At 33.5% G+C, this 25995-nt stretch overlaps 2 protein-coding genes across 4 annotated transcripts in view; both read left to right on the forward strand.

Moving 5' to 3' along the window:
* Positions 1–25537, forward strand: part of LOC147846886 (uncharacterized) — a 207954-nt gene extending 182417 nt beyond the window's left edge. The window contains exons 6-11 of one of the 2 annotated variants that reach the window (XM_087237323.1): positions 22482–22725; positions 23046–23158; positions 24132–24258; positions 24433–24751; positions 24807–24897; positions 24995–25537. The gene's annotated coding sequence lies outside the window, so the exon portion shown is untranslated. Of the gene's footprint in view, positions 1–22481; positions 22746–23045; positions 23159–24131; positions 24259–24432; positions 24752–24806; positions 24898–24994 lie in introns of those variants that run through there. The other variant, XR_015941915.1, reaches the window with a different exon arrangement.
* as3mt (arsenite methyltransferase) lies at positions 5003–21237 on the forward strand. 2 transcript variants are annotated; one of them, XM_087236327.1, is made up of 11 exons: positions 5003–5045; positions 5287–5323; positions 5501–5628; positions 7772–8097; positions 8404–10208; positions 10385–10454; positions 10567–10648; positions 11100–11231; positions 13941–14083; positions 14694–14825; positions 20987–21237. In XM_087236327.1, exons 5-11 carry the CDS (start codon positions 10105–10107, stop codon positions 21089–21091), a joined length of 768 nt encoding a protein of 255 aa, XP_087092453.1. In that variant the 5' UTR covers positions 5003–5045; positions 5287–5323; positions 5501–5628; positions 7772–8097; positions 8404–10104; the 3' UTR covers positions 21092–21237.
* Positions 25538–25995: the final 458 nt, after the last annotated feature.

Genomic DNA, 25995 nt, shown 5'->3' on the forward strand with positions numbered 1-25995 from the left:
TTAAGGGTCAAAGATTTTCACATATCTTAATTATGATATTGTGGGGTGTTTATGTGCAACTCATAATTTAGATTTTTCAGTGGTGACCTCTGCACATCAAAAGACACCTAGAGGATGTGTAATGGTGCAGTCACATTTACAGTTGCTTTGTAATAGCAGTCTATGTGATCAAGAGTGGCAGATTTTGGACCAGCAGAAATCTGTGTAGTTTAAAAGTGACTAGCGATGCTTAGTGTATTTCTATTTTATTGACAATGAACAGTGGACTGTTTTTTGTTAATATATATATATATATATATATATATATATATATATATATATATATATATATATATATATATATATATATATATATTTATTTATTTATTTTTTTTTTTTTGCTTGTGCACAATTGTCGCTAACGTGGCAGCACTTTAACTGTGCCGTCTTAGCATTTAGATGCTAAATACAGAAACACTGGTGTGATGAGCTCTCAGGCCAGTCGGAATGAAATTTAAAAACTGTCTGAACACCAAAAAAAGAAAAAGGCTTTATGCATAAAAGCCAAATATGCCTGTCAGCTTTGCCTAATGCAACAGGATTAATCTTATTGATGTGTATTGAGTTTTTGCTTTGCACAATCACAATGTTCTGAATGAGTCATATTCATGCTAATTTCTGTCAAATACAAAAGGTTTTACACACAGTCTTAATTCACATTTCATCCGCTTACAGTGTCTTTTTTTGTTTTTGATGATGTAAGCATATTCATACATCTGCGTTTTGGTAGCCCAGTCAGCTAAAACTTGCTTAGAGTTTAATAATGCAGCATTATTAACAGTTTCTGATAGTATACAAACACTACATGTTTTGTATTTAACCTATAGAGATAAAAGCTTTGCCAAAGGGAGGTGTCTTTAAACTCAAGCGTTCACTGCTGGACGTCTGCTCTTACAAGTGCATAGCCCTTTATGTAAGCTAGAAAACAACATAATTATTTTTTTATTGAAATATATTAAACTCCAAGGAGTTTTAAAAAATATTAGTAAACATTACATTTATTCTGTTGAACGTTAATGGTAGATTTTATATAAATATATAGCAAATTTGGTGTAACATGAATATACAAGTGCCTTTTTCCGTTACAACCACTATTAATGCAGTTTCACATGTTGAATACTGTCATCTTGGACATTACTTTCATAGAATATATCATTTTTATTTAAAAGCTTTTCTTTGACAGTTCAGCATCTGTCTTGATTTGTCTGGCTGCACGGAAACGAATGAGCCATACATAGGAGTATAAAGAATATTATTATTTTTTTGTATATCTGCACCAAAGTAGCTTCAGTTTCAGATTCCTCCATGACCACTGAAGCATTATTTCTGAACTCTCCATATTTAATTTATATCTTTGCCCCAATGAATGTTATTAGAATAAAGGTAATAAACGACTTGCTGCTCTTACTGTTGTCTTGTGTTGACAATCTAATAACTTTAGAGCTGTGCTTGAAGACTATGAATCAGTGTCTTTCTTTGATATATTAATAAGCTGCTGATTTTCAGAAATTCTATGAATCTCTGATGCATTGTTAGCGTTTCTTCTGTTAAATGTGATGTCATGTTAGGCTTTACAACATTTTATTGCTGTTTTGTGTAACATTGCAAAATGTCTAATCATGACACTCTCCATTAAACTCAAATCAGTACAATATGTGTAAGTGTTTTGAATACCAAACCAGGTTTTTATCAATTATTGAATTGCTATGAAAAGGTTTTTGTTAGCTTTATTAAACAGTCAACACTATTCTATTTGGCATCATAAGTATTCTCCCGCCCCCTGTCGTTCAGGTATGGCTTGACCAAAGGAAATGTGGCGGTACATTCCGTTTGTACACACGGTGTCCTAGTTCAGATTGTTCCTCAGGAAATCACGTTCAGATGCTTTATTAGGTCAGACTCTAAACATTCTTGTTGCAAGGATAGATCGTTCTGAAGCTACAACAAATTATATTTCTTACTAAACCCATTGATTGCGTTTTTTACTACTTCAGAAAATCTATGCTTTTATCTGACCGTAATTCTGAAAAAAAAATGTAAATGTAAAAAAAATTGTAAATATTGGTCACACAGTGGCAAAGTACCTCATTTGGGTAGTTAATATCATATTCAGCAATAAAACTTAGACGTCATCAAACATTCCGCAAATGATTCTATAACTACTGCAATGCTTGCCATGCACTGCATTGCGAATTTGATAAGCGTGCTTATTACTTCTACTTAATCATCGTCATCTAAATTCAGCCCTATATACACTTTTCACAATGAGATTGTATACTCTTGTGAACTATTTAAAAACACATAAACATCAACAATTAGTTGATTCTCAATAATGGTGACAAACAAACTAATAATAAAAATAAACAACCCAGAACAATACAAAACACTCTACTGAAATATTACACCTCCAAAAAAAGAAAAGTGTAAGAAAGAGTAAGAACTTTAAGCTGCCTAATGTATTTATGCTGCAATGCATGGTGGGAGTTTTGTACTATGCTGGCACCCAGCATGCATTGCAGCATGAATGAATTATACAACTTTTTTTAGCAACCATGGTTGAGGTTCATATCTTGATTCTTTTATACCTGCGTGTCTGTGTGCGATGTTGGTGCACTATAGGTGTTGAGCATGATATTCTAATTATTAATTTTTATTATTTACTTCCTTTTTTTGTTGACCCTTACTAAAAAGCTGCAATATCGTACCAAACAGCAATGATTTAAAATTGCAATTCTTTTTTATGACCTAATTTATAAAATACCAAAAAATTAAATCTGTTACAATTTAGTACAGTATTTTCTTATTGCCTTTTAGAATATATCATTAGGAAAAAAAAGCAATCTGTTAAAGTTTTAAAAGTAAAAAAAATAAAATAAAAAACTGTAGCCTATACTATCATTTATTAGACAAAAAAAAAAAAAAAAAAAAAAACACTAGCCAGCACATGCAACTGTCCTCAGTCACAATTTGGCCATTTCAATAAAAAAATAATATAATGATTAAAACATAATAATAATGAAACAATTATAATGAATTCTTCTGAATGAATTCTAGTCTCTGGTAAAAAAAATAAAAATAAAAATACATTTGAAAATTCCTGGATATTAACAACAGCCAAAATATATTCAAATTAATTTAATTGGTCAGCTTCTGGTGCTTCACACCTTTTTATTGCTCATTTTTATTTCAGAAATAAGGTCCAAGATTTATAATAAAAGTTACCTGTACCTGCCGACAGAAGATTTCGTCTGGTCTTAAAGCCTTTTTCAATTAATTTCTTTCACTACTTATGATGGCATAGCAGTTAAAATAGGACAAATGAGCTCATGTACGCAGTGAATGTGCATGTCCATGATTGGGGCTGTGTCGGCGTGGTAATGTGGGCTAGTGTGGCTACAGTGTCAGGGCTGAATTTTTGTCCCAGTCCACCCCTGTGCTGAAAAGGACAAAGACAATGACAGGGTTTGTGTCAAGGTTGGCAAGGAGGACCCAAATGCAGAATAGACAGGAGAACACAAAGTTTATTTTCAGAAGGTAAACAAGGCAACGCAGAAGGACAGTCCACACAATAGTGAAAGGTGATGGCAGGAGAACAGGCTGGTAAGGGGAGGAGACTCAGGAATTCAGGATGATGCAGAGGGGAGTGTCTTGGGAGTAGAGGAGTACAAGGAACAGGTGAACAAAATTAAACAAACAAGGACTAAACAAGGAGGCAGGACAAGGGGAGCACATGGCCAACATAACAAAAGAGACAACCATGTGCTAATACACAAAACAAACAAAGAGACATTAAACACAGATAGGAGTGACAGGGCTGTAAGGGCTGGATCCTGACAGTTTGCACATAAAGAATAAACATGTGAAAATTAAATTATATTTCTTAACAGAACAACTAACAGAAATTAAACATATGTCCATTTCACAAATTTTTGGATTGAAATACTTTTTATTCACTGTAATGTTTTTATTTCAGGAACAGATGTGTACGTTTCTGGTAGAATCCCATCTATTATAGGCTAAAATAGGCTATCTAGTATGCCTAGGGTTTAATATTCTATACAGCATAACAATTTTTAACAATAAAAAGCTTAAATTAAAGGTTAAATAAAATTTTTATCACACACACACACACACACACACACACACACACACACACACACACACACACACACACACACACACACACACACACACACACACACACACACACATATATACCCTGCAGAAAAATCCAGCTTAAACCAGCCTAGGCTGGTTTTAGCTGGTCGACCAGGCTGGATTTAGAGGGGTTTTGGCCTTTTCCTAGGCTGGTTTAAGCTGGATTTTTCAGTATATATATATATATATATATATATATATATATATATATATATATATATATATATATATATATATATATATATATATATGTGTGTGTGTGTGTGTGTGTGTGTGTGTGTGTGTGTGTGTGTGTGTGTGTGTTACATTTTATCAGTTTATGATTTTATATATTCGAAATTCAGAAGTACAAAATAGTTCTAAAACTATTATTTAAACTTTAGATAACTGTAGCTTTTAAATATGCTCCTCTGAAGCGGTCTCTATGTCTGATTTCGTGCAAACAAACCCACAGCAGTCTTGTTTATTACATTATATTAATCATTTACTCGGGATTTTTTATTTTTATTAAACAACAGCAAATATACAATGTAAACATGACATCCAAAAAAATACAAATGTAACTAATAACATAAAATAACCTAAAATATAAATTACATAAATAAAAAAAAAAAATAAAACGACAATTCAACATAGATCTTTACAATGATATTATGTTTTGACCTATGGTTGTGATCTATCAGCAAGTTTACTAATCAATCATTTACTTGGACAGGCAATGCACTCACGACCACACATGATGTACTGCTCGCTGATTGGCTGAATCCGCAAAACTACAGAAGCCGAAAAAGATCAAATCGCTCACAGTTCAGACAGAGCCAGCGTTTGACCATGGCAGACGCAGCCAGGTAGATCGGACTTAAAAAAAAAATAAACTTGTTGCTGCTCGGTTTTTGAACAAATGAAAACAAATAATAATAATTTTAAGTAACATATATCTGCAGTGTCATTACAGCTGATAAAGTTACCGAGGTTTCATTCTGAGACTACAAAACTGTTGTCGATATAGCTAACGTTACCAAAGTCTATTCTGCACTAAACAAAATCGTTCCAAGTACGTTTATTTGTTGTATCATTTCTTGTTCAAAGGGACAGGACTGTAACAAGTGTCTACAATGACGTTAAGGTATGCTTTTGTTTCTTGACGTTTTACTAAAACGTAATGTTTTATTTATTTGTTTGATTTTCTGCATCCCAGTTCTGCGGACAGTTTACCCTAGTCACAAATTTAACAGAACTCTGATCGTATAAGACATTAATACATGAATACATTTAATCCCTAAAATACATGTACTTTTTGCAGGAATACTACGGAAAGACGTTGAAGCAGAAATCAGACCTGAAAAGCAATGCCTGTGTGCCTTCTGCCAAACCTGTCTCTGCGTATGTGAGAAAAGTGATAGCTGAGATCCATCCAGATGTTGTTGCAAAGTGAGCTTTACACTGATGTGTTGTGTTGATGTGGTTACTAAAACGCTGAATACAACATTAATAGCCCCCCCCCCCCAATAAATAAATAAATAAATAAAAATAAAAATTGGGATGTGTTTTAAAATGAAGCAAAATATGATTCAGTTTTACATTTTTTTAAACGACAGAAGAACAAAGAAAGGATTTCCAATGCTTTCAGTGACAATTAAATTGTATTTTGTAAAGTTGTGGGTTCTATGGCTGCAATGTACTCCAAAAACGTTGTGACAGAGAAGTAATTTGTGAAATATATTTGTGAAATATATTTAGGTTTGTCAGTGAAAATGCTGATATATTTCCTTCGTACTTTTGTCTGAATTAAATACAAGTTACAGAGAATTAACAAATAACAGTTTCTTTGTATTATTCCATAACATTTTGGAATATTCATACAGCATATGTCCTCTTAAACCTTTTATTGGAGAGGGATTAATAGGACCTTGATATAGTATGATCATATATAAAATATTCCCAATAATACAATAAATATAACATTATAAAAATAGAAATAAATTTGAATTAAAATCACATGACAGGTTTGTTATTTTATTTCCTTTAGTACTTTGTTTATTTTTCTGAAATTTATTTTAAATCGCCCTATTATGCTATATTAAAGATTTTTCGTTATTTTAGGGGATCATCTACAAGTATTTTACATTTAATCATGGATCAAAAAAGTAAAAACAACACACAAAAAATCTCTTTTATTACAGCATGTGTTTACACACTTATTATGCTAAAAAATACATTGATGCTAAAATACAATTGCTGTTATCAGTGAATTAAGCTAAAATCGTGATGCACTTTCAACATGCCCATTACAGTTATTTAAATACAGCCCTTGAGGTCCACATGAAATTATAATTTCCATTGTTTATTTAACTGGCATTGTTATTCTTAAGGAGAAGAATTCATCGAAATTTAAGTTAACCCACTTAAAAATAAATAATTTGGTTAACTTCATTAAAAGTCTAATCATTTGCTTTGACATTGGAGTGGCAGTTCTTCTCTGTTGATGTCAACCTGATAGCTTTCCTATCAGTATTCTTAACGGTGCTGTGATGGCATGGTGCCCAAAAAAGAAAGCCCCATCCACTACTCAATATTCTGTTTCATCTGGAAATACATCAACTTTAAAATAAGTCTCAAAAACTTCTAGTTCATGCGTAAAAGTAAAACAAAGTTTTAAGCTGAACTCCTGATGATATTTGTATGCTCTGGCTCAAATGGAAGTATGTAATTCCAAACTGAATTTAATTTGAATTGAAGTGATTTATAGTCTAGGTTAGTGTTGTAATGTACAAAGACCAGGGGCCTGTACCATGAAGCTGGAGCACCTGGCTAGCTAGTTACGTTTCATTGTAGTTTGCACTAATCTTGGGCTTTAGCTAACATATAAGCAGCTTGACTTTAATCATTTTCTGTTGCCAATGTATTATGTAGCAGCTGAGCTACCTTCATTGTACCTAAAACCCAGAATTGGCGCAAACTAACTGAAACTTAACTAGCTAGCCAGCTAATGACTCATGATACTTTCCAAAAGTAACAAACAGCCAGCACTTATCTGGTATTTTACAGACTTAATTCTCCAAATACATAGAAAATAATCATAGCCCTTTGAAACAATTATTGTTTTTGTCATACAGCCTGAAATTAAATCATATTCCAAATACTTTTGAAAGTAGGGTGTGATATGTGTATAGGTAAAGATTTTCACAGGGTATGATGATTTTCCATAGGCACAGTATTACTTATACAACATGTGGTTTCAAACTACTAAATTGTCAATAAAACTCCCAATACCTGCAATTGAGTTAAAAGTTTAAAAGTCAACAGAGCAGAGATCAATGAGATCCCATAATGCATTTTATATCCAGTAATAAACTGAAGAAAAAAAAAATGCCTGAAATATGGAACCTGTTATTTTACAGTGTATGTATTAGCTGGAAATAAACCTTGACGTTTCTGGGAGACAATAATTTCAACCATTGTGCACTTTATTCTTTGATGCTTAGCACAACTTTTACTTTCACAACCAGCTACATTAAACTCTGTGGGATGGGTAATATGCAAGTACAGCATTAATAGGCTCTTTGACACTCAGGTACTATGGCTGTGGTCTGGTGGTCCCAGAGTGTCTGGAGGGCTGCCGTGTGCTTGACCTTGGCTGTGGAAGTGGACGTGACTGCTACATGCTCAGCCAGCTTGTAGGAGAGAAGGGGCACGTCACAGGTATCGACATGACAGAAGCTCAGGTCAGTCTTTTGAGCTTATCTGAAGCATTGATGGTTTGGACAACTCTGCAATGCTGTACTATACTCTGCTTATATAGGGTATTTTTGTTCTAACAGGGTGTCCGGGGTTTTAAAAAGTATTAAATGTTGATTAATTAATGTAGAGAAATTTAAGGCCCTTAAAAAGTATTAAACCGTTTTAAATGCTATTTTGCAAGGTATTCAATTTGATTTCATTTTTGATTATGCAATGTCTGGTTGTATGCTAAAGTTTGGCTAAATTAAGTCTGTGAGTATCAGAATGCTGGGTAGTTTATGAAATCAATATAATCCTGCTAGATTTGACATCATGCTGCTTTGTTTACTGCAGAAATAAAGGCAACACCACTATTTCTGCAGTTCCATGGGCACCAACCTGCTGAATTAGCTAGATTTAATAGATTGTTATTCAGTATATGAATAATGTTTTAGTTTTGGATTAGTTTCTTACAATAATATTTAGTAAATATAATGTAAGTTAAAATTTCGCCAGTGTTTCCGGTTGAAACCTAAAGTAAATAATGTGTAAGTAAGTTTAATGAAAATCCCATGGAGAGTCAGGACCTCAGTTTAACATCTCATCAGAGAGACAGCGCCCACTGTCAGTAGTGTCCCCTTCCCTTTTACTGGGGCATTAGAACTCACACAGACCACAGATTGAGCCCCTCCTGCTGGTTTTATTAACACCACTTCCAGCAGCAACCTAGTTTTCCCATGTGGTCTCCCATCCAGGTACTGACCAGGCTCAGCCCCGTTTAGCTTATGTAACCAACCAGTCTTGGGCTGTAGGGTGATATGGCTGAGGCTGCAGGGGCTTAAAACGTATGGAAAGAGTCTTAAAAGGTATTGAAATTCACTCTGATACCTGTATATACTCTGTATACAGCAAATTGTACATTTGACAATAAGATATATCTCAATAACTATAATGATAATTCAAAATTATTTTGCTGAGTGTGTTATTGTGCTCATAACTTGACTGGTTTAGACCTGTCATAAACAGAGCCTGGTATATTACTTATGAATTGCAATTGGTTACTAGAGATAAACTTGATTACGAGATACAATTTGTAGTTGTTCATTTTTTTAAAGGACAGACTCCTCTTTTTTCTAAACCGTTTTATTGTTTTTTAATTCATTCAGCTGAAGTCCAGGTTTGGCATGAAAACATTTGCCTTAGCTTAGCATAGATAATTGAATTGGATTAGACCATTAGCTACTCACACGAAAAATTAAAAAAAGAGATCTAAATATTTTCCTATTTAAAGCGTGACTGTTCTGCATCTACATTGTGTATTAAGCCTGGTGGAAAAACGCTATTTAATATCCTGAAATTGCTTGATTTTAAATAAAATTTAAATTTAAATTGCTAGATTTTAAGTAATTGAAATTACTATACTTAATAAGCAAGGAACTTTACTGCCATACCATGGTTGCAGCAGGCAGAATGATATCATACAATGCTGTTACCTACCTGGGGACTACTTTCGGGCGCTGCTTAATATCATTGTCTCCCAAAAGTTGGAAACCTCAAATGTTTTAACTTTTAAGTTGAGCCTATTTCCAAAATAAAATCCCTTTAAGATTATGTATTTAGGTGGCCCAGTGACTCAGTGGCTAGCACTGTTGCCTCATAGCAAGAAGGTCTCTGGTTCATGGTTGCATTTCTGTGTGGAGTTTGCATATTTCTTCCCATGTTGGTGTGGGTTTTCTCCTGCTGTTCCAGTTTCCCCCACAATCCAAGCTACAGGTGCATTGAATAAACAAAATTGTTCGTTGTGTGTGTGTGTGTGTGTGTGTGTGTTTGTGTGTGTGTGTGTGTGTGTGTGTGTGTGTGAATGGATGAGTGTGTATGGGTTTTTCCCAATACTGGGTTGCAGCTGGATGGGTGTCCGCTGTGTAAAGTATATGCTGGAATAGTTGTTGGTTCATTCTCCTGTGGTGGCCTCTGAAATAGAGACTAAGCGGAAGGAAAATGAATGAATAAATTATATAATTATGGTAACTTAATTTGACAGAATTTGAATTGAATTTAATAATCAGCTCAAATAATTGTGTTTGCATACCCTCCTAAAAGCCTTTAAAGTCATGTCTAAAGCAGTGTAACTACTCTGATGTCTTTGTTTTGCAGCTTGAGGTAGCCCGGAATTACATCGACTACCACATGCAAAGATTTGGTTATAAAAATCCAAATGTGAATTTTGTTCAAGGCTACATTGAGGCCTTGGTGGAAGCCGGGCTGGAGGATAAATCATATGATATTATCATGTAAGCTTGTAATGTTTCAGAATTGGAGCCCTAGTTGTTAAAAAATATACTTCTTTATTGTTTTCTGTCCTGAGATGATTCTAATAAGTGATGCAATTGACGTTATTAAGATTTTTTTTCGGTTTACACTGCTTTTAATAGTTACTTTTAATGGTTTTGTTTCTTTATTTCAAAAGATCAAATTGTGTGGTGAATCTGTCACCAGATAAATCCAGTGTTCTGAGGGAGGCGTATCGTGTTCTGAAGGTACTTCAATTTCATTCAGAACTCAGTTCAAATCAAAATTCTACTTGACAATCAAATAGTTGCAATGTTAAACATTACAATGAATATACTGTATGTATTTATTTCTGTTTAGGGTGGAGGGGAATTGTACTTTAGTGATGTCTATAGTGATGCTAGAATCCCAGAACACCTCAAGGCCAACAAAACTTTATGGGGTATGAAAAGACATGGATTTTAATCACTGTTTCCTCACCCACAAGTGCTTATAAACCTTCATGAGTTACTTTCTTCTGTTGAACACAAAAATATATATATTTCGAAGAACCTGTAACTGCTGACTTTTAAAGTATTTGTTATTTTTAGTCAAAGGTCACAGGTTTCTAACTTTTTTTCAAAGCATCTGCTTTTGTGTTCAGCAGTAGAAACTCGAAAGTGAAGGGAGAGTAAATAACGATCATTTTCATTTTTGGGTGAATTATCTGTTCAACCAATCAAAATGCGTCATAGCAATTGCACCAGTTATTTTTATTATAAGCAATCCTGCCAAAAGGAATCTCTCTCTAAATATTACAGGCTGTATTTTTACCTTCACTTACTGTGTTTACTATCACATGTTACTGTGTTTCAAGTCGCATATTCAAATGAACTTTTTTATGTGTTAATCAGGCGAGTGCCTCAGTGGAGCATTGTGGTGGGAAGACCTGATAAGACTAGCTGAAGAGGTTGGGTTCTGCAAACCCAGGCTGGTTTCTGCTAGCATCATCACAGTGGGCAACACGGAACTAGAGAGCATTCTTGGTGAGACATAAAAATAGTCTGGATTAAATCAGAATATACAAAGTTTATTTTTGCTAACGCACACTGTCATTCATTAGGTGAAAATTTATTCATTTTAGGTTAATCCACTGAAAAAATAAATGTTTGCTTTGCTAATCAAAGTGTGACCTTTTGCTTACACCTTTGGAGTGGTGGTCATTCTCTGTTGATGTAACAATATTCTTAACCATGCTCTGGAATAAAACTTAGTTTGCTAGCCATGATAAACAAAAAGAAAGCCCCGTCCCATACATAATATTTTGTTTCAGTTGGAGGAACATCAACATATATCAACATAAAAGTCATAAAATAAGATATTATGAAGAATGCTGAAAAAACTGTCATTGACATACATGCTGAGATATACATATATATGGAAGTCAATGGCTGTTTTGTCCCAAAATACTTCAGTGTATCTTCTTTTGGGGGTAGCACGGTGATGCAGTGGGTAGCACAATTTCCTCACAGCAAGAAGGTTGCTGGTTCGAGCCCCGTCTGGATGAGTTGGCATTTCTGTGTGGAGGTTGCATGTTCTTCCTGTTTTGGTGTGGGTTTCCTCCAGGTGCTTCAGTTTCCCCCACGGTCCAAAGACATGCAGCACAGGTGAATTGGATACGCTAAAATTGGCCGTAGTGTATGCGAGTGATTGCAAAAGTGTGTGGGTGTTTTCCAGTGTCGGGTTGCTGCTGGAAGGGCATCTGCTGTGTAAAACATGTGCTGGATAAGTTGGCAGTTCATTCCGCTGTGGCTGGATAAGTTGGCAGTTCATTCCGCTGTGGCTGAATAATAAAGGGAGCTGAAAAGAAAATGAATGAATGTATCTTCATTCAAAAGATGTAAGAAAGAAACTCATGATGTAAATGATTGCAGAATATAAATTTGAACTTAGTGAACTAATTCTTTAATCTGGCATAAGCAATTGTTTGACCTGTAGACTTTAAAATATACAGTTTTCTATTTAACAACAAGCAACAGTAAAAAAAAAAAAAGATGGCTATTCTGAATTTGTGCACTTTTTTTTAAAAGTTTGCTGTAGACCATGTCAATTTTTTTTTTATTTCTTTGGAGTTTTTTGTTGTTGGTAGAGCACACATTTACAGCCAGATTGTGTTTGAATTGACAGTATTAACAATTATTAGAATAATTAAATTGACAGTTCATTTTTTCCAGTCCTGTATGAATTCCTGCTGCAAAGCACACATGAAGTATTTTAAAGAATGTTCGTACCTAACCAGTGTTGTATACTCACAGAAATAAAGGTACAAAAGCTGTCGCTGTGGCAGTACCTTTTGAAAAGGTACTTTTTTTTTAACCTAAATATTCTATATTAGTACCTACAGTATGAACTAGTGGTGCTTAGAGTTCTACAGCACCCTCTGCTGACAGCGACGAAAAGATAATGTTTTATTTTTTCGCATGGTTTTTGATTTTCAAGCTTTCATTCATAAATATGTCCAATATGTTATTTAGATGTTGTTAAATGTGGTTTGTGACTTAAGAAGAATAAATGTATGTTAAATAGGATAGTTCCTCCCCAAAAATAACATTTGCCTCACCATTTACTCACTCAGCTGCTTCTAAACTTTTATGAGTTTCTTTTTTCTGTTGAACACAAAGCAAGATATTCTGAAGAAGCCATTGACATACCCCTGTAATCTAACATGAGTGTATTAAGGAAAAAGAAAAAAAAAGCACCTTAGTGCTAACTTCTTTGGACTTACATGTGTGAGTAACTGATAACATTATTTTTTTGGTTATGTATTTAAGATTTTTTGGGTGAAAAATTCCTTTAAGGCAAAGTCACAGCCTTGCTAAGTATATTCCCAACATCACTTTGCAATATTGATTAAGTCGACAGTGTGGAGGAAATCATTGCTCTCATGCCACGGGTACCAAAATATGCACCACTTGTTAATTTCACCACATTTACTTTTTTGGTGCTAATAGAATTCTTGTGTGACGAAATACTCAGCTTGTGTTTCCAGTGAAATAAATTGCTCAGAAAAGTCCCAAACCTCTATAGTTTGTGGAAGAAAAAAAAAAAACTGACATTCAGCTAAAATATAATTATTTTTCCAAACTATATAAAAAGCAACCAGGTAAGCAGTAAAACTATACCATAAATAAATAAATAAATAAATAAATAAATAAATAAATAAATAAATAAATAAATAATATTATATTAGGGTGGTGCAGTGGGTAGCACTGTCACCTCACAGCAACAAGGTTGCTGGTTTGAGCCTCGGCTGGATCAGTTGGCATTTCTGTGTGGAGTTTGCATGTTCTCCCATGTTTGCGTTTGTTTTATCCGGGTAATCCAGTTTTCCCCACAGTAAAAAGTCATGTAATATAGGTGAATTGGGTAATCTAAATTGTCTGTAGTGTACAGGTATGTTTGTGAATGAGAGTGTATGGGTGTTTCCCAGAGATTGGTTGCAGCTGGAAGGACATCCTCTGCGTAAAACATATGCTGGATAAGTTGGTAGTTCAAGGGATTAAGCTGAAAAGAAAATGAATGAATTATTATATTAATAATTATTATTATATCTGTACATGGTCAAGTCAAATATAAAATGTAAATAGCACCCTGAAAGGAATATTTTTACATATTGCATATTACACTTCAAAACATTAGCACAACTGGCAAATCCTCTGTGTCTGTATACTTTGAATTGTACAATTTGTTTATAGGTGACTACAAATTTGTGTCTGCCACATACCGACTCTTCAAGTTACAGAAAGGTTTGGAGAAGAAGCCCTGTCTGGTCATGTACAATGGAGACATTACTGACAGCGAGGAAAACTTTGAGTTTGATGCCCAGTATGCCTTTAAGGTGAGCAGTTATAGCTTGGTTATATGTTTTTTTATGAGAGCTACGCATTATGCATGCATATCCTGCTTATCACACTATTTTCCAGTAATGCTTTTGACTAAATAAACTAATGCCACAATCACAACCAAATCACAACAACCAGTGGATTTAAGTGTGCGAACAGAAAGGTTCCTGTATTTTACTCCCATTTGTTGGTCATAATGTGGAAATTGTTTTTATTAAGTTATATACTCTACATTGAAACCTTAATTTATACTAACGCTCCAAAGTTTGAGGTCTGTTTTTCAAAGAAATCAATACTATTATCATTTTTTTAGCAAGGGCACAACTGTGGATCAAAATAAAGGAAAGAAATGTATCACAGTTTTCACAGAAATATTAGGCAACACATTTGATATTCACAGTTTTAAGTAAATTCTGCCAATTACTTCAAAAGCAATGGTTTCACCCTTTTGTTGTTTTTTAAAGTCATCTTGAATCCCTTTTGACAGTGTACAGGTAACGAGTTAACTACATTATTTACATTTACATTTACATTATTTAACGTACAGTATTTAGTACAGTATATTGAGAATGTGTATATTCAGGTCATTTTTGGGGTTTTCTCGAGGTGGATAAAGTGATGGAGGTGGATGGAGATGTTGCCAACATCTTGAGAAACTCCAGATTTTCTGAAGAATTCACATTTCAGCCTCAGGGGGTGAATACTGCTTCTTCTGGAGGATGCTGGGCCAAACCCAACGTAGGTGATTCTGTGTTGCATTACAGTGTTTTGACATGCCTCATCTTCAGTCCTGCTTTGTGCATCGGTAATGCACTGATGTCATATCTGCATAATGTTATGTTTAAAAAATCTTGTCCACTTCATACTCAACCCTTAAATACTATTTTAAAAAATGTAATGGAACTACATTAAAAATGACATTGTTGACTTATCTTTTTAAGCGGTTTCCCATTGCAGTTTTTACCTCATTGACTTCTATCCATATACATGCGAGTGTGCTAGAATGGTAACGCAAGCTTGTGCAACAAGTTCCGCATGTCGCTGTACTCTTAACTTGCGAATTTGTGTTACAAAACGTGACTTTCCTGTACAGAGTGACCATGGTTATTCATCTTAACCCACCTTAAACCTACCCATACCTTCAAACCTGTCCCTAACCTTAACCATATCCCGAGTTAGACAGAATCTGCCAATGTTTTGCTATTTTTGTGCAGAATTTTGTAAATCTGCAAATTTATGCAGAATGTTTTTGAGAGAATAGTTACTAAGAACTTACACATTGAATAAAATAAATAAAAAAAACTTTTTAACTCATATTTAAAGTTTATGCAATTAGGTCCACTTGTCTGGTCTATGTATAATATTTGTACTAACAGACTGAAAATATTACTTTACAAATTTTATTTGTAAATAAATTATATATACATTTGCATATCAATCAATATCATTACTTACGTAAATAAACAAATATATATATATTAGCCCCCCTTTGAATTTCTTCTGGAGATAATCTTATTTATATTTAGGCTTCAATAAAAGCAGTTTCTATATTTTTTATAAACCAATTTTAAGGTCAAAATTATTATCCCCTTTAAGCTAATCAACACATTTTCAACCCATTTCTAAAGATAATAGTTTTGAAAACTCATTTCTAATAACTGATTTATCTTTGCCATGAATAAATAATTTTTAATAGATTTTTTTTCCCAAAACACTTCTATACAGCTTAAAGTGGCATTTAAAACCTTAACTAGGTTAATTAGGTTAACTAGATGGGTTAGGGTAATTAAGCAAGTTATTGTATTACAATGGTTTGTACTGTAGACAGGCGAGGCAGTGGCGCAGTAGGTAGTGCTGTCGCCTCACAGCAAGAAGGTCGCTGGGTCGGTGGTTTGAACCTCGGCTCAGTTGGCGTTTCTGTGTGCATGAGTTTGCATGTTCTCTCTGCCTTTGTATGGGTTTCCTCCGGGTGCTCCGGTTTCCCCCACAGTACAAAGACATGCGGTACAGGTGAATTGGGTAGGCTAAATTGTCCGTAGTGTATGAGTGTGTCCTTAAAATGGTGTTTAAAAAATTTAAAACTGCTTTTATTCTAGCCGAAATAAATGAATAAATAAATAAATAAATAAATAAAAGACTTTTATTTCTGCAGAAGAAAAAAACATTATCAGACATGCTGTAAAAATGTCCTTGCTTTATTAAACAGCGTTTGGGAAATATTTAAAAACGAAAAAACTAATCTAAATATATATATATATATATATATATATATATATATATATATATATATATATATATATATATATATATATATATATATATATATATATATATATATATGTATATAGTTGAAGTCAGAATTATTAGCCCCCCAGAATTGTTTGCCCCCTTGTCTATTTTTCCCCAATTTCTGTTTAACAGAGAGATTTTTTTCAACAAATTTCTAAACATAATAGTTTTAATAACTCATTTCTAATAAATGATTTATTTTATCTTTGCCATGATGACATTAAATAATATTTGACTAGATATTTTTCAAGACACTTTTATACAGCTTAAAGTGACATTTAAAGGCTTAACTTGGGTAATTAGGTTAACTAGGCAGGTTAAATCAATCAAAAAAAAATTATGGCTTAAATGGCCTAATAGTTTTGTCCATAAAATGGTGTTTAAAAAATTACAAACTGATTTTATTCTAGCCGAAATAAAACAAATAAGACTTTCTCCAGAAGAAAAAAAACTATCTGACATACTGTGAAAATTTCCTTGCTCTGTTAAACAGCATGTGGGAAATATTTAAAAGAAAAATAAATTAAAAGGGGGCTAATAATTCTGACTTTAACTGTATATATATATATATATATATATATATATATATATATATATATATACATATATACATACATACATACATACATACATATATATACATATATATACATATATATATATATATATATATATATATATATATATATATATATATATATATATATATATATATGTATATATATGTATATTAGGGGTGTCACGATTCGATTTGATTCGATTCGATTTTCGATTATGAATAATTAATTAATTAATAACAAATTAAATATTTGTAGCCTACCGTTTAAACTACCTGACCTGTATGGTCTTTGTTTTACCCATAAACAAATCATACAGTAAATGAATAAAGGCAAGTTACACACCTGTCCATCAATTACCACCTGTCAATCACTTTTTTCTTGTGAATAGGCAGTGATCTGTGTCGTTATAATGGCGTCGGTAAAAAAAGGTGCACAACCAACAGGAACCAGCCAACAGTATCTGAGGTTTTCGCTAAAATGACTAAGTACTAGTGTGAAAGTAAAAGATTGAAGCAGTCTTAACTAGGTTAATTAGGTTAACCAGGCAGGCTAGGGTAATTAGGCAAGTTATTGTATAATGATGGTTTGTTCTGGAGACAGTCTGAAGAACAATTAGCTTAAGGGGCTAATAAATTTGACCTTAAAATGGTTCATAAAAAATAGAGAACCGCTTTTATTCTAGCCAAAATAAAACAAATAAGACTTTGTTCAGAGGAAAAAATATTATCAGACATACTATCAACATTTCCTTGCTCTGTTAAACATCATTTAGGAAATATTTTAAAAAGAAAAAAACAAAGAGGGGCTAATAATTCTGACTTCCACTGTGTATATATATATATATATATATATATATATATATATATATATATATATATATATATATATATATATATATACATATACATATATATATATATATATATATATATATATATATATATATATATATATATATATATACACAGTAATTTTTTAATGTTTTAAAGAAAACTTATTCAGTTCATCAAGGCTACATTTATTAAACGTAAAAAATTTTAAATTGTTAAATATTTATCAAAATTTTAAATAACTGCTTTGTTATTGTATGTAGTTTCAAATAAAATTATTACTCCAGACAATATTTCTTTTATTACTATTACCATTAATAAATATAATAATAATTAATATTAGTGATTTCTGAAGGATCATGTGACTGGAGTAATGAAGCTGAAATTTCATCTTTAAAATCACTGGAATAAATGAATAAATTAAATGATAAACTACTTTTGAACAGTTATTTTATAGTGCAACATTTCATAATTTGTATTTATGATGAAATAATTGCAGCCTTGGTGAGCAGAAGCTTAGTTTAACATATTTAACAATCATACTGACCCCAAACTTTTGACCAGTTGTGTATAGAATATTTTATAAGCAAAAATGTGCACTTTAATTTTAACAACCCACAGACATCATCACCGAATATAAAGCAGAGGTCAGATTTTCTCATATATACAAAGCCTCATTTAAATTTTCAGGTTTTGTAAAAATTGATCTATTGAATTAATCAATCTATTAAAGAAACGTTGGCTAGAATTCTGCATTATAGGCTTAAATTATAGAGAGACATAGCAGATGAACCGAGACTGCATCAGATCAATGTATGAAATGAACAAAACAACAGGCCTAATACAACATATTATACGATTAAAATATGGAAAAATTAACAGATAGTAATTTCGGTCAATTTTCCTGACGGATAAACCGAGATCAGGCTGGATAAACAGCTCTCTATAATATTTCAGCATGCTTTCACTATCGCATTTACCGGTAAGAATGACATCTCGCCCTGCTCATCATTCTCTCTTCATATAGCCGTATAAATGGCTATTACACGATCATAATACACTGTGATATAGCCTGGGTCGTTAGTTCGTTGCATTGTTTTGTTTTCTCACTACAATCGATCCACTCAGTAGGGCAGAGACCGTCTCATTCAGGCGATCTCGGACTGATTGATTTGGCGCGGATGCGAGCGCAACTGCTGGATTTATGCCAAACAAACCACGCTAACGGGGGAAACGAGACCGATTCCGAAACAAACGTCTATGTGTGAAAGCACCGTAAGATTGTATTTGCACACAATTGACAGACAGTCGCAGCACGCAGCTCTGGCTCGATCTGTCAGGCATCAAGGCAGCACTGTACACTGGCCCCGTGGCCCGAGCATCTCGCACTCTGGCTCCGGGCTATCGGGCAGTCCTTATTGTCGAGCCCTGAAGGTTTAAGCTCTGTCGATGGGTCCCCTGCGTCTGCACAGTTTAACAACCACTTCAACAAGCGTGTTTTTTCCCGCTTGGCAAGCCAAGCTGACGTGAAATGGGGGCGTGGCAGCATCGACGATTCTATTTTTTGATGCGATAATCAAAAATCGAGCATAAATTTCGATCGATTTCGATTTAAAATGGAAATCGTGACACCCTTAATATATATATATATATATATATATATATATATATATATATATATATATATATATATATATATATATATATATATATATGAAATCTAAAAAATTGTATATGAAATTATATGTTCCATATATAATATATTAAATATTGTGCTGCTGACTTTACTGGCAATACATTGAACGCGTGTACCTTGACCTGACTTGGACAGAAGGTATAAGTGAACAGAATTGTATTTACAATTTGCTTGGTGCACAAATGTTTTCTTGGAGCTTCATATGATTACAGTTGAACCACTGAAGTCACATGGCATATTTTGACAATGTTTTGGTCTCTTTTCTGAATCAAAAATATCTTAATTTGTGTTGCAAAGATAAAATGAGGTCTCTGGGGATTGGAACAGTGTTAGAGTGAGTAATTAACAGACTTTTTTGGACAAACTAACTCCTTAAAATAAAGTGGGACTGAAAAATGTCATTTTGTTCCAATATTTGACTTTCCGGAAAATACTCTAACTGTTTATCCTCAAAATATGTCTCATTAGTCACTGTGTCCCATCAGCTGCAGACATTCAAGGTCACACAGCTGTACCACAAAAGCCTTGGCCACAGAGGAATGTCCGCCCTTTCAAACCCTTATCAGGGCTAGTGGCAATTCTATTTTGTTTATAAAACTATTTAGAATTTATTTCCAGGCGTCCATTATCTGTGCAGACTAATGACCACAGCTGACATCTTTCTTCACCTGGTTTTAATCTATACACAAAAAGTATATTAATAAAATCTACTGTATATCAGAACAGAAGAATACATCATATGTACCAAATATACAGTTCATTTTATTAGTGTTATTGTGGTTTATTAAAACTAAATCCATGAAAGTTTTCTTGCATTAAGTACATAGATATAAAACAAATAAGACTAGGATCAGACAAGTATGTCTGAAAATATTTTTTTTCTGGAGAAAGTCTTATTTGTTTTATTTCAGCTAGAATAAAAGCATTTTTAATTTTTTTAAACACCATTTTAGGGTCAAAATTATTAGCACCTTTAAGCTATATATATATATTCCGATAGACTACAGAACAAACCATCATTATACAATAACTTGCCTAATTACCCTAACCTGCCTAGTTAACCTAATAAACCTAGTTAAGCCTTTAGATGTCACTTTAGGCTGTATAGAAGTGTCTTGAAAAATATCTAGTCAAATATTATTTACTGTCATCATGGCAAAGATAAAATAAATCAGTTATTAGAAATGAGTTATTAAAACTAATATGTTTAGAAATGTGTTGAAAAAATATTTTCTCCGTTAAACAGAAATTGGTGAAAAAAATAAATAGGGGGTTAATAAATTTAGGGGGGCTAATAATTCTGACTTCAGCTATATTTATATACAGTAAATATATCCTCACTACATACCACGATTAAAGAGATCTATCCCTATGGTTTTAATTCAGAATGTTCCATCCTTTTGCTCTCTGAACTTTAACATAAAATTATGGGCCATTTTAAAGGTTTTAATGCTTCAGCACTATGGAACCAGGCTGCTGTAAATGGTGAACATACTGTACTTCTTCCCACTCCTCTTTCTTTAGGCTGTGTCAGTGAATCCCTTTGAACTGGTCCAACAGTTGGGAAGCGCAAGTGTGTCTCCTTCCACTGGAGGGTGCTGTGCAGGTCAGGAATCATGCTGTAACTGACTTCCAGCTATTTTGAAGGCAGTTGAGAAATGAAGCAAGTGTTTCTTATGTATTATGTAATAAAAATCACAACAAAAATTGTAATATAGCAGTACTTTGTAAGGTTGTCAAACTAATAAATGTATAGAAATGTCCAATACACCAAACTGGTCTGTATTATTGCATAATTTTAAGCATCATTTGAAAGTTTTATCTTTATTGTAATTTTTATTGTATTGTCAGATGTTATGAACTTAAAACTCATATGGTTTATTGAACTTGTATTGCCAGATTTGTAATCAGCTTTTTTTTTTTTTTTTTGCACTGTAATAAAATGTTTGATCTGACTGCTTGGGTATTATCAGCGGGATATTCATGGTCTCCGTGATGTTCTTCTAAAAAAACAATATTTATGCTGACACGCACATTGTCTCTATAAAATGAGATCCAGCTCCAAATTTCACAACAGGACTGTTTAAGTTTAAGACTTTAATTCAGTTAAATAAAATAAAGGAAAATTTAATTAAATTAATAAAAAAAATTATATATATATATATATATATATATATATATATATATATATATATATATATATATATATATATATATATATGTATGTATATATGTATATATTTATATAGTTATTTAAAAATAATATACAATAAAATAATAACAAAATGAAATCTAAAATAAGGTCAAATAAAATAAAATACCAAAAAAAAAAAAAAAGGCATGGGAAGTTGAGAAAAGTTGTTCAGAATTCTTCCATTTTTTGGATATGTAGTTTCACCATATGAAGACTATGATTGTGAAATAGTTCATAATCAATTATCTTTATTTTGGTCTGGATTACTCTCTGATCCCTGATAACAGCAAACACTCTCTACAGAGATCTGACTCTGTGATAATTTTTACATCCTTACATCAGCTTTTGCATCCCTTGCATTTCTTCAGATCACACTAATCCTTAGCTTATCTATATAAGGTACATAGTTACCTATTATGGGTTTTTGTGCAATCACAATAAATGATAGATTTGTCAAATATCTTAAGATTTAAATCATATTTGAATTTAAATGTCTACATGAGATATTTTCATCAACAATTTAACACTTTTGTTTTACTATTGTATTATTTCACTTTTATTTATAATTGTTTTTCTTTTTTTTTTCCTCTCTGTACTTTTGTCATCTGTTTTTGTGACTTTTATGTGTAGATTTTATTGTTTTACCCTTGTCCCAGACCCAAACGTTCAGTCCAAAGATATGAATTATTGCCAGAGCTGTGAAGCAGTGGATTGTGCACATGTTCTAGATGTGGAAGTACAGTATGGGTCCCTGAGTCCCCAGAGGTCAGGGGCCCAACCTGGGACATGTTGCAATCTCACTTTCCCTCTTACTTTACTACACAGCAAATTCATCAGAGTTAAATTCTCGGTGTTGAAGCATTTCAGAGTAAAGTGTTGACGTTAAAGAGTTAGATTTTGATAAATGAATATAATAAGAGTTAAAATTGATTTTATTCAGTGCGAAATCAAGGAGTTATCTTTTCAACTCTTGGTGGTGTTATTTCCAACATCCGGGAATTCATGCAGCCCCAGTCACTGAAGAATTTTCCAGACGCCATTTTCCATCTGAGGTTTAGAACAGCAACTGGTAAGTCAAACTACCTAAATGTTGGTATTTTACTGACTTTCTTTAAGGAAATACAGTTGTAAACATATTGTTAAGTTAATAACTTTAGAATGGAGTGACAATTTTAATCTTCTGCGGTTCATTCATGGTCGTTTGTGTATCTAGCTTAACTGCATTACTATTGACTTCTTTTCAAGAATGTTTTTATATATGCTCACGCATACATAGTGCATAAAAACATCAAATGTACATGTTCAACACATTTCTGTCACGCTTAATGCCATTTTGTGCGTTGTTACCCATCTGTAAAATAAAATCGACACTTCTCCTTTAATTCGAAGCAAACTAGCGAGGGAATCCCCAGAGCCGCCTAACGTTAGCCTACTCTGCCCGGATGCTAACGGCAACACAGGACGGTTTCCATGAGCTCTGGAGAGTTTCTAAAACATATCTGGTGAGTAAATGAACATATGCTTACTTGTAAAAGGCTTCCTGACTGAAACATATGATTGTTTGTTATTCGTGTACGTTAATTTGGTTATTTTAAACACCGCGGCCCTTTTAAACTGGTTGATTCGTGGCCGTCCATATACCGTTAGTCCATAGACTCGTGTGATAACGTAACAGTTACGCTTGAATTATATTAAGTGTTGACGACCATTAAAGTCGGAATGTTAACATTAATGTCTTTAAATGACCGTGTTTGCACTCTATCAGACATTTGACGTTACATAAGTCTCCCGGAAGTTGCGGGACTAACGTTAACGTTATCCCGCAAATACACAGAGACTCCCAGATGCCCAAGTAGATGCCCGCAAATGAATGATAATCTCCTGGAAATCGCGCGTCTCCCGCCCGGTCATTAAACACTTTGCACACCCCTCTCCATCGCATCCCTCCCAGCTCTTCAGGTACGTCGCGCGCAAGTCACCCCCACCGCTCTTTAGGTACGTCGCGCGCAACTCATCTCATTGCTCTCCAGGTAACGTTACTCATCTCTCCCGCTACCTCCCGCAAATCAACTCTGTATCCCCCGAAAATGACTTTTCCCAACTCGGGATGTCTGACGTTAGTAAGTTAGGCTATTTCTGTAGTCAGGAACATCTTATTCAAGCTTTTTCTCCCGCATGATATTGTGCTTAAAACTATAGGCTAAATTAGCATGTACTGTACACAACATTTCCGTTTTATTAAAGACAATTTAGTGCGTTGTAAACAGCCACCTGTCTGTAAAATTAATCAACTGATTCATATTTGAGCACCCTAATGATGATACAGGTTTGATTTGTAGATTTATTATCAATAATCAACATCTGAATCAAGATATCTGAAAAAGTTTGAGGTATACTTTGTGATGTTTATCTCTCTTTTTTATCTGAAGGTTATGCATATGTGTTAGATACTAATGTGTTGTTGTTTTTTAACAGCCACAGTTCTCTATACAATAACACAAGACCCTGTGACGGTGGCTGATTAGAGACGGATGGTGTATTTCCAGAGTTGGTGAAATGACCAAGCACACCTTCTTGGTCATATGTGGTGATAATAATGAAGGTATGTTTGATAAAGTTCTGTATTTGTTTCACAATAAGCTGAGAGGGTATTAGAGCATTAAAGAATAATGAATGACATGAAGGTGATAAGTTTTGTATTGTGGGTGAACTGTTACTTAAACAATGTTTTGCTCTGCTTTGCACTTTTCCTCTTCTGCTTATCCTAATATTTTAGATTATATTTGGACCTGAAACATCTGCTAGACTCCAGGAAAGGTGGCGTCAATACTGTACCTGAAAGGGCCTAACAAGTTGAATCTGGTAAAGAAACACGCACACACACACACACACACACACACACACACACACACACACACACACGCACGCACACGCTTACAGAAAACTGTTGTTTATGAAGTTTATGAATATTTTTTACACTGTGGCCAATATTTTGGGGAAGTCAGCATCACTAAATGATATAAAAGATTTTAAGCTCCTCTAAATTTTGCTCCAAGTGTTGTGTTAAATTCAGGATTCTGGACAGACAGCTGCCTGTTTTTCCAGTTCTAGTCATAGTGGTTAACCTAATTGTTTTTGGAGATCCAACAGTGATGTATGTGTTTTTTCTACTTTTCCATATCCTGTCACCTCAACCAGCTGGGAGAGTCAAGTTGTGGATCATCATGTAGATTTTCAAAAGGTGAGTTTAGATTTCTTGAATGTTTTATTTACTTGAAATGTTCTTTTAAATATATCATAGAATTTGATTGCAATTTGTTTTCAAACATTTTTCTTAGTCATGCTGGAGTCTTGAAGAGTTCTTAGATGAGCATCACCCTATATCCGTGCATCAGGAACCACCAGACGAGCGATCAGCAGCTACTACATCGTCATGGATAAAAAGGTCATCCTGTGGCTGGGAAGCACTTCATTCACAGGACATGCTTGATGAGATTTCCTAGCTCCAGTTTGTTTTCACATAAGTTTACAGCATTTGTACCTTCATTTAAACTGCTGTGTTTGATATGGAGGACCAAGGAAACACCAGAAGTGAAAGATTTGCAAGCCAAGTTGTTTAAAATGTAATTTCAGAAGAAAACTATGCGTTCAGAAGAAAACTATGAGTGACGCTATATTGAACTTTCAAATGGCTCTGATGAAACATCAAGTTTGAACCAAAGGACTGAAACAGCCTTTTTGAGCACTGGTCATACATATTTTGTTGATACTGTCTGTACTAATAAAACATTTAAAGCATATTTGACATTGTTGCATTTTAAAAACTGAATGAATTGTTGAAGTGGTGAATGTTTTCAAATAAAATGTTTTTTATTTTGTAATTTACAGTCTATTTTACCTTTTTACCATATTTACACTCAAGAGAGTTGAATAAAATAATATATTACACCAGGCGGTGTTAAATATAGTTACATATTTTAACTCTGCCCAGAGTTAAAATTAACCCTTACTTCGGTGTCAATGTGCCAACCCTTTTGAAAGTGTTGATTTAACTCTGTTTTGAGTGGACCCCATGAGACACTTTCAAAGGGTTGAAATTAACACCCATAGAGTTGTTTTGGGTCCCCATATTTTGCTGTGTACATGTACTTGCTGAGCTATTTATCTATAGATTTAAGCAAAAAAGCCACAAGTAAGTAAAAAGAAAAAAAAGTAAATGTAGCTTCATGGATGTAAAGGGATGAAAGAACAAAAAAAGAACAAATGAACTTTAAAGGAGATGATAAATTAGCAAATGTAACAATTTACATGAGACAGTTTCAGTTGTAATCTATCTGTG

The sequence above is a fragment of the Danio rerio genome, chromosome 1 (assembly GCF_052040795.2).
Source record: "Danio rerio strain M-AB ecotype USA chromosome 1, GRCz13ab, whole genome shotgun sequence".
NCBI lineage: Eukaryota > Metazoa > Chordata > Actinopteri > Cypriniformes > Danionidae > Danio > Danio rerio.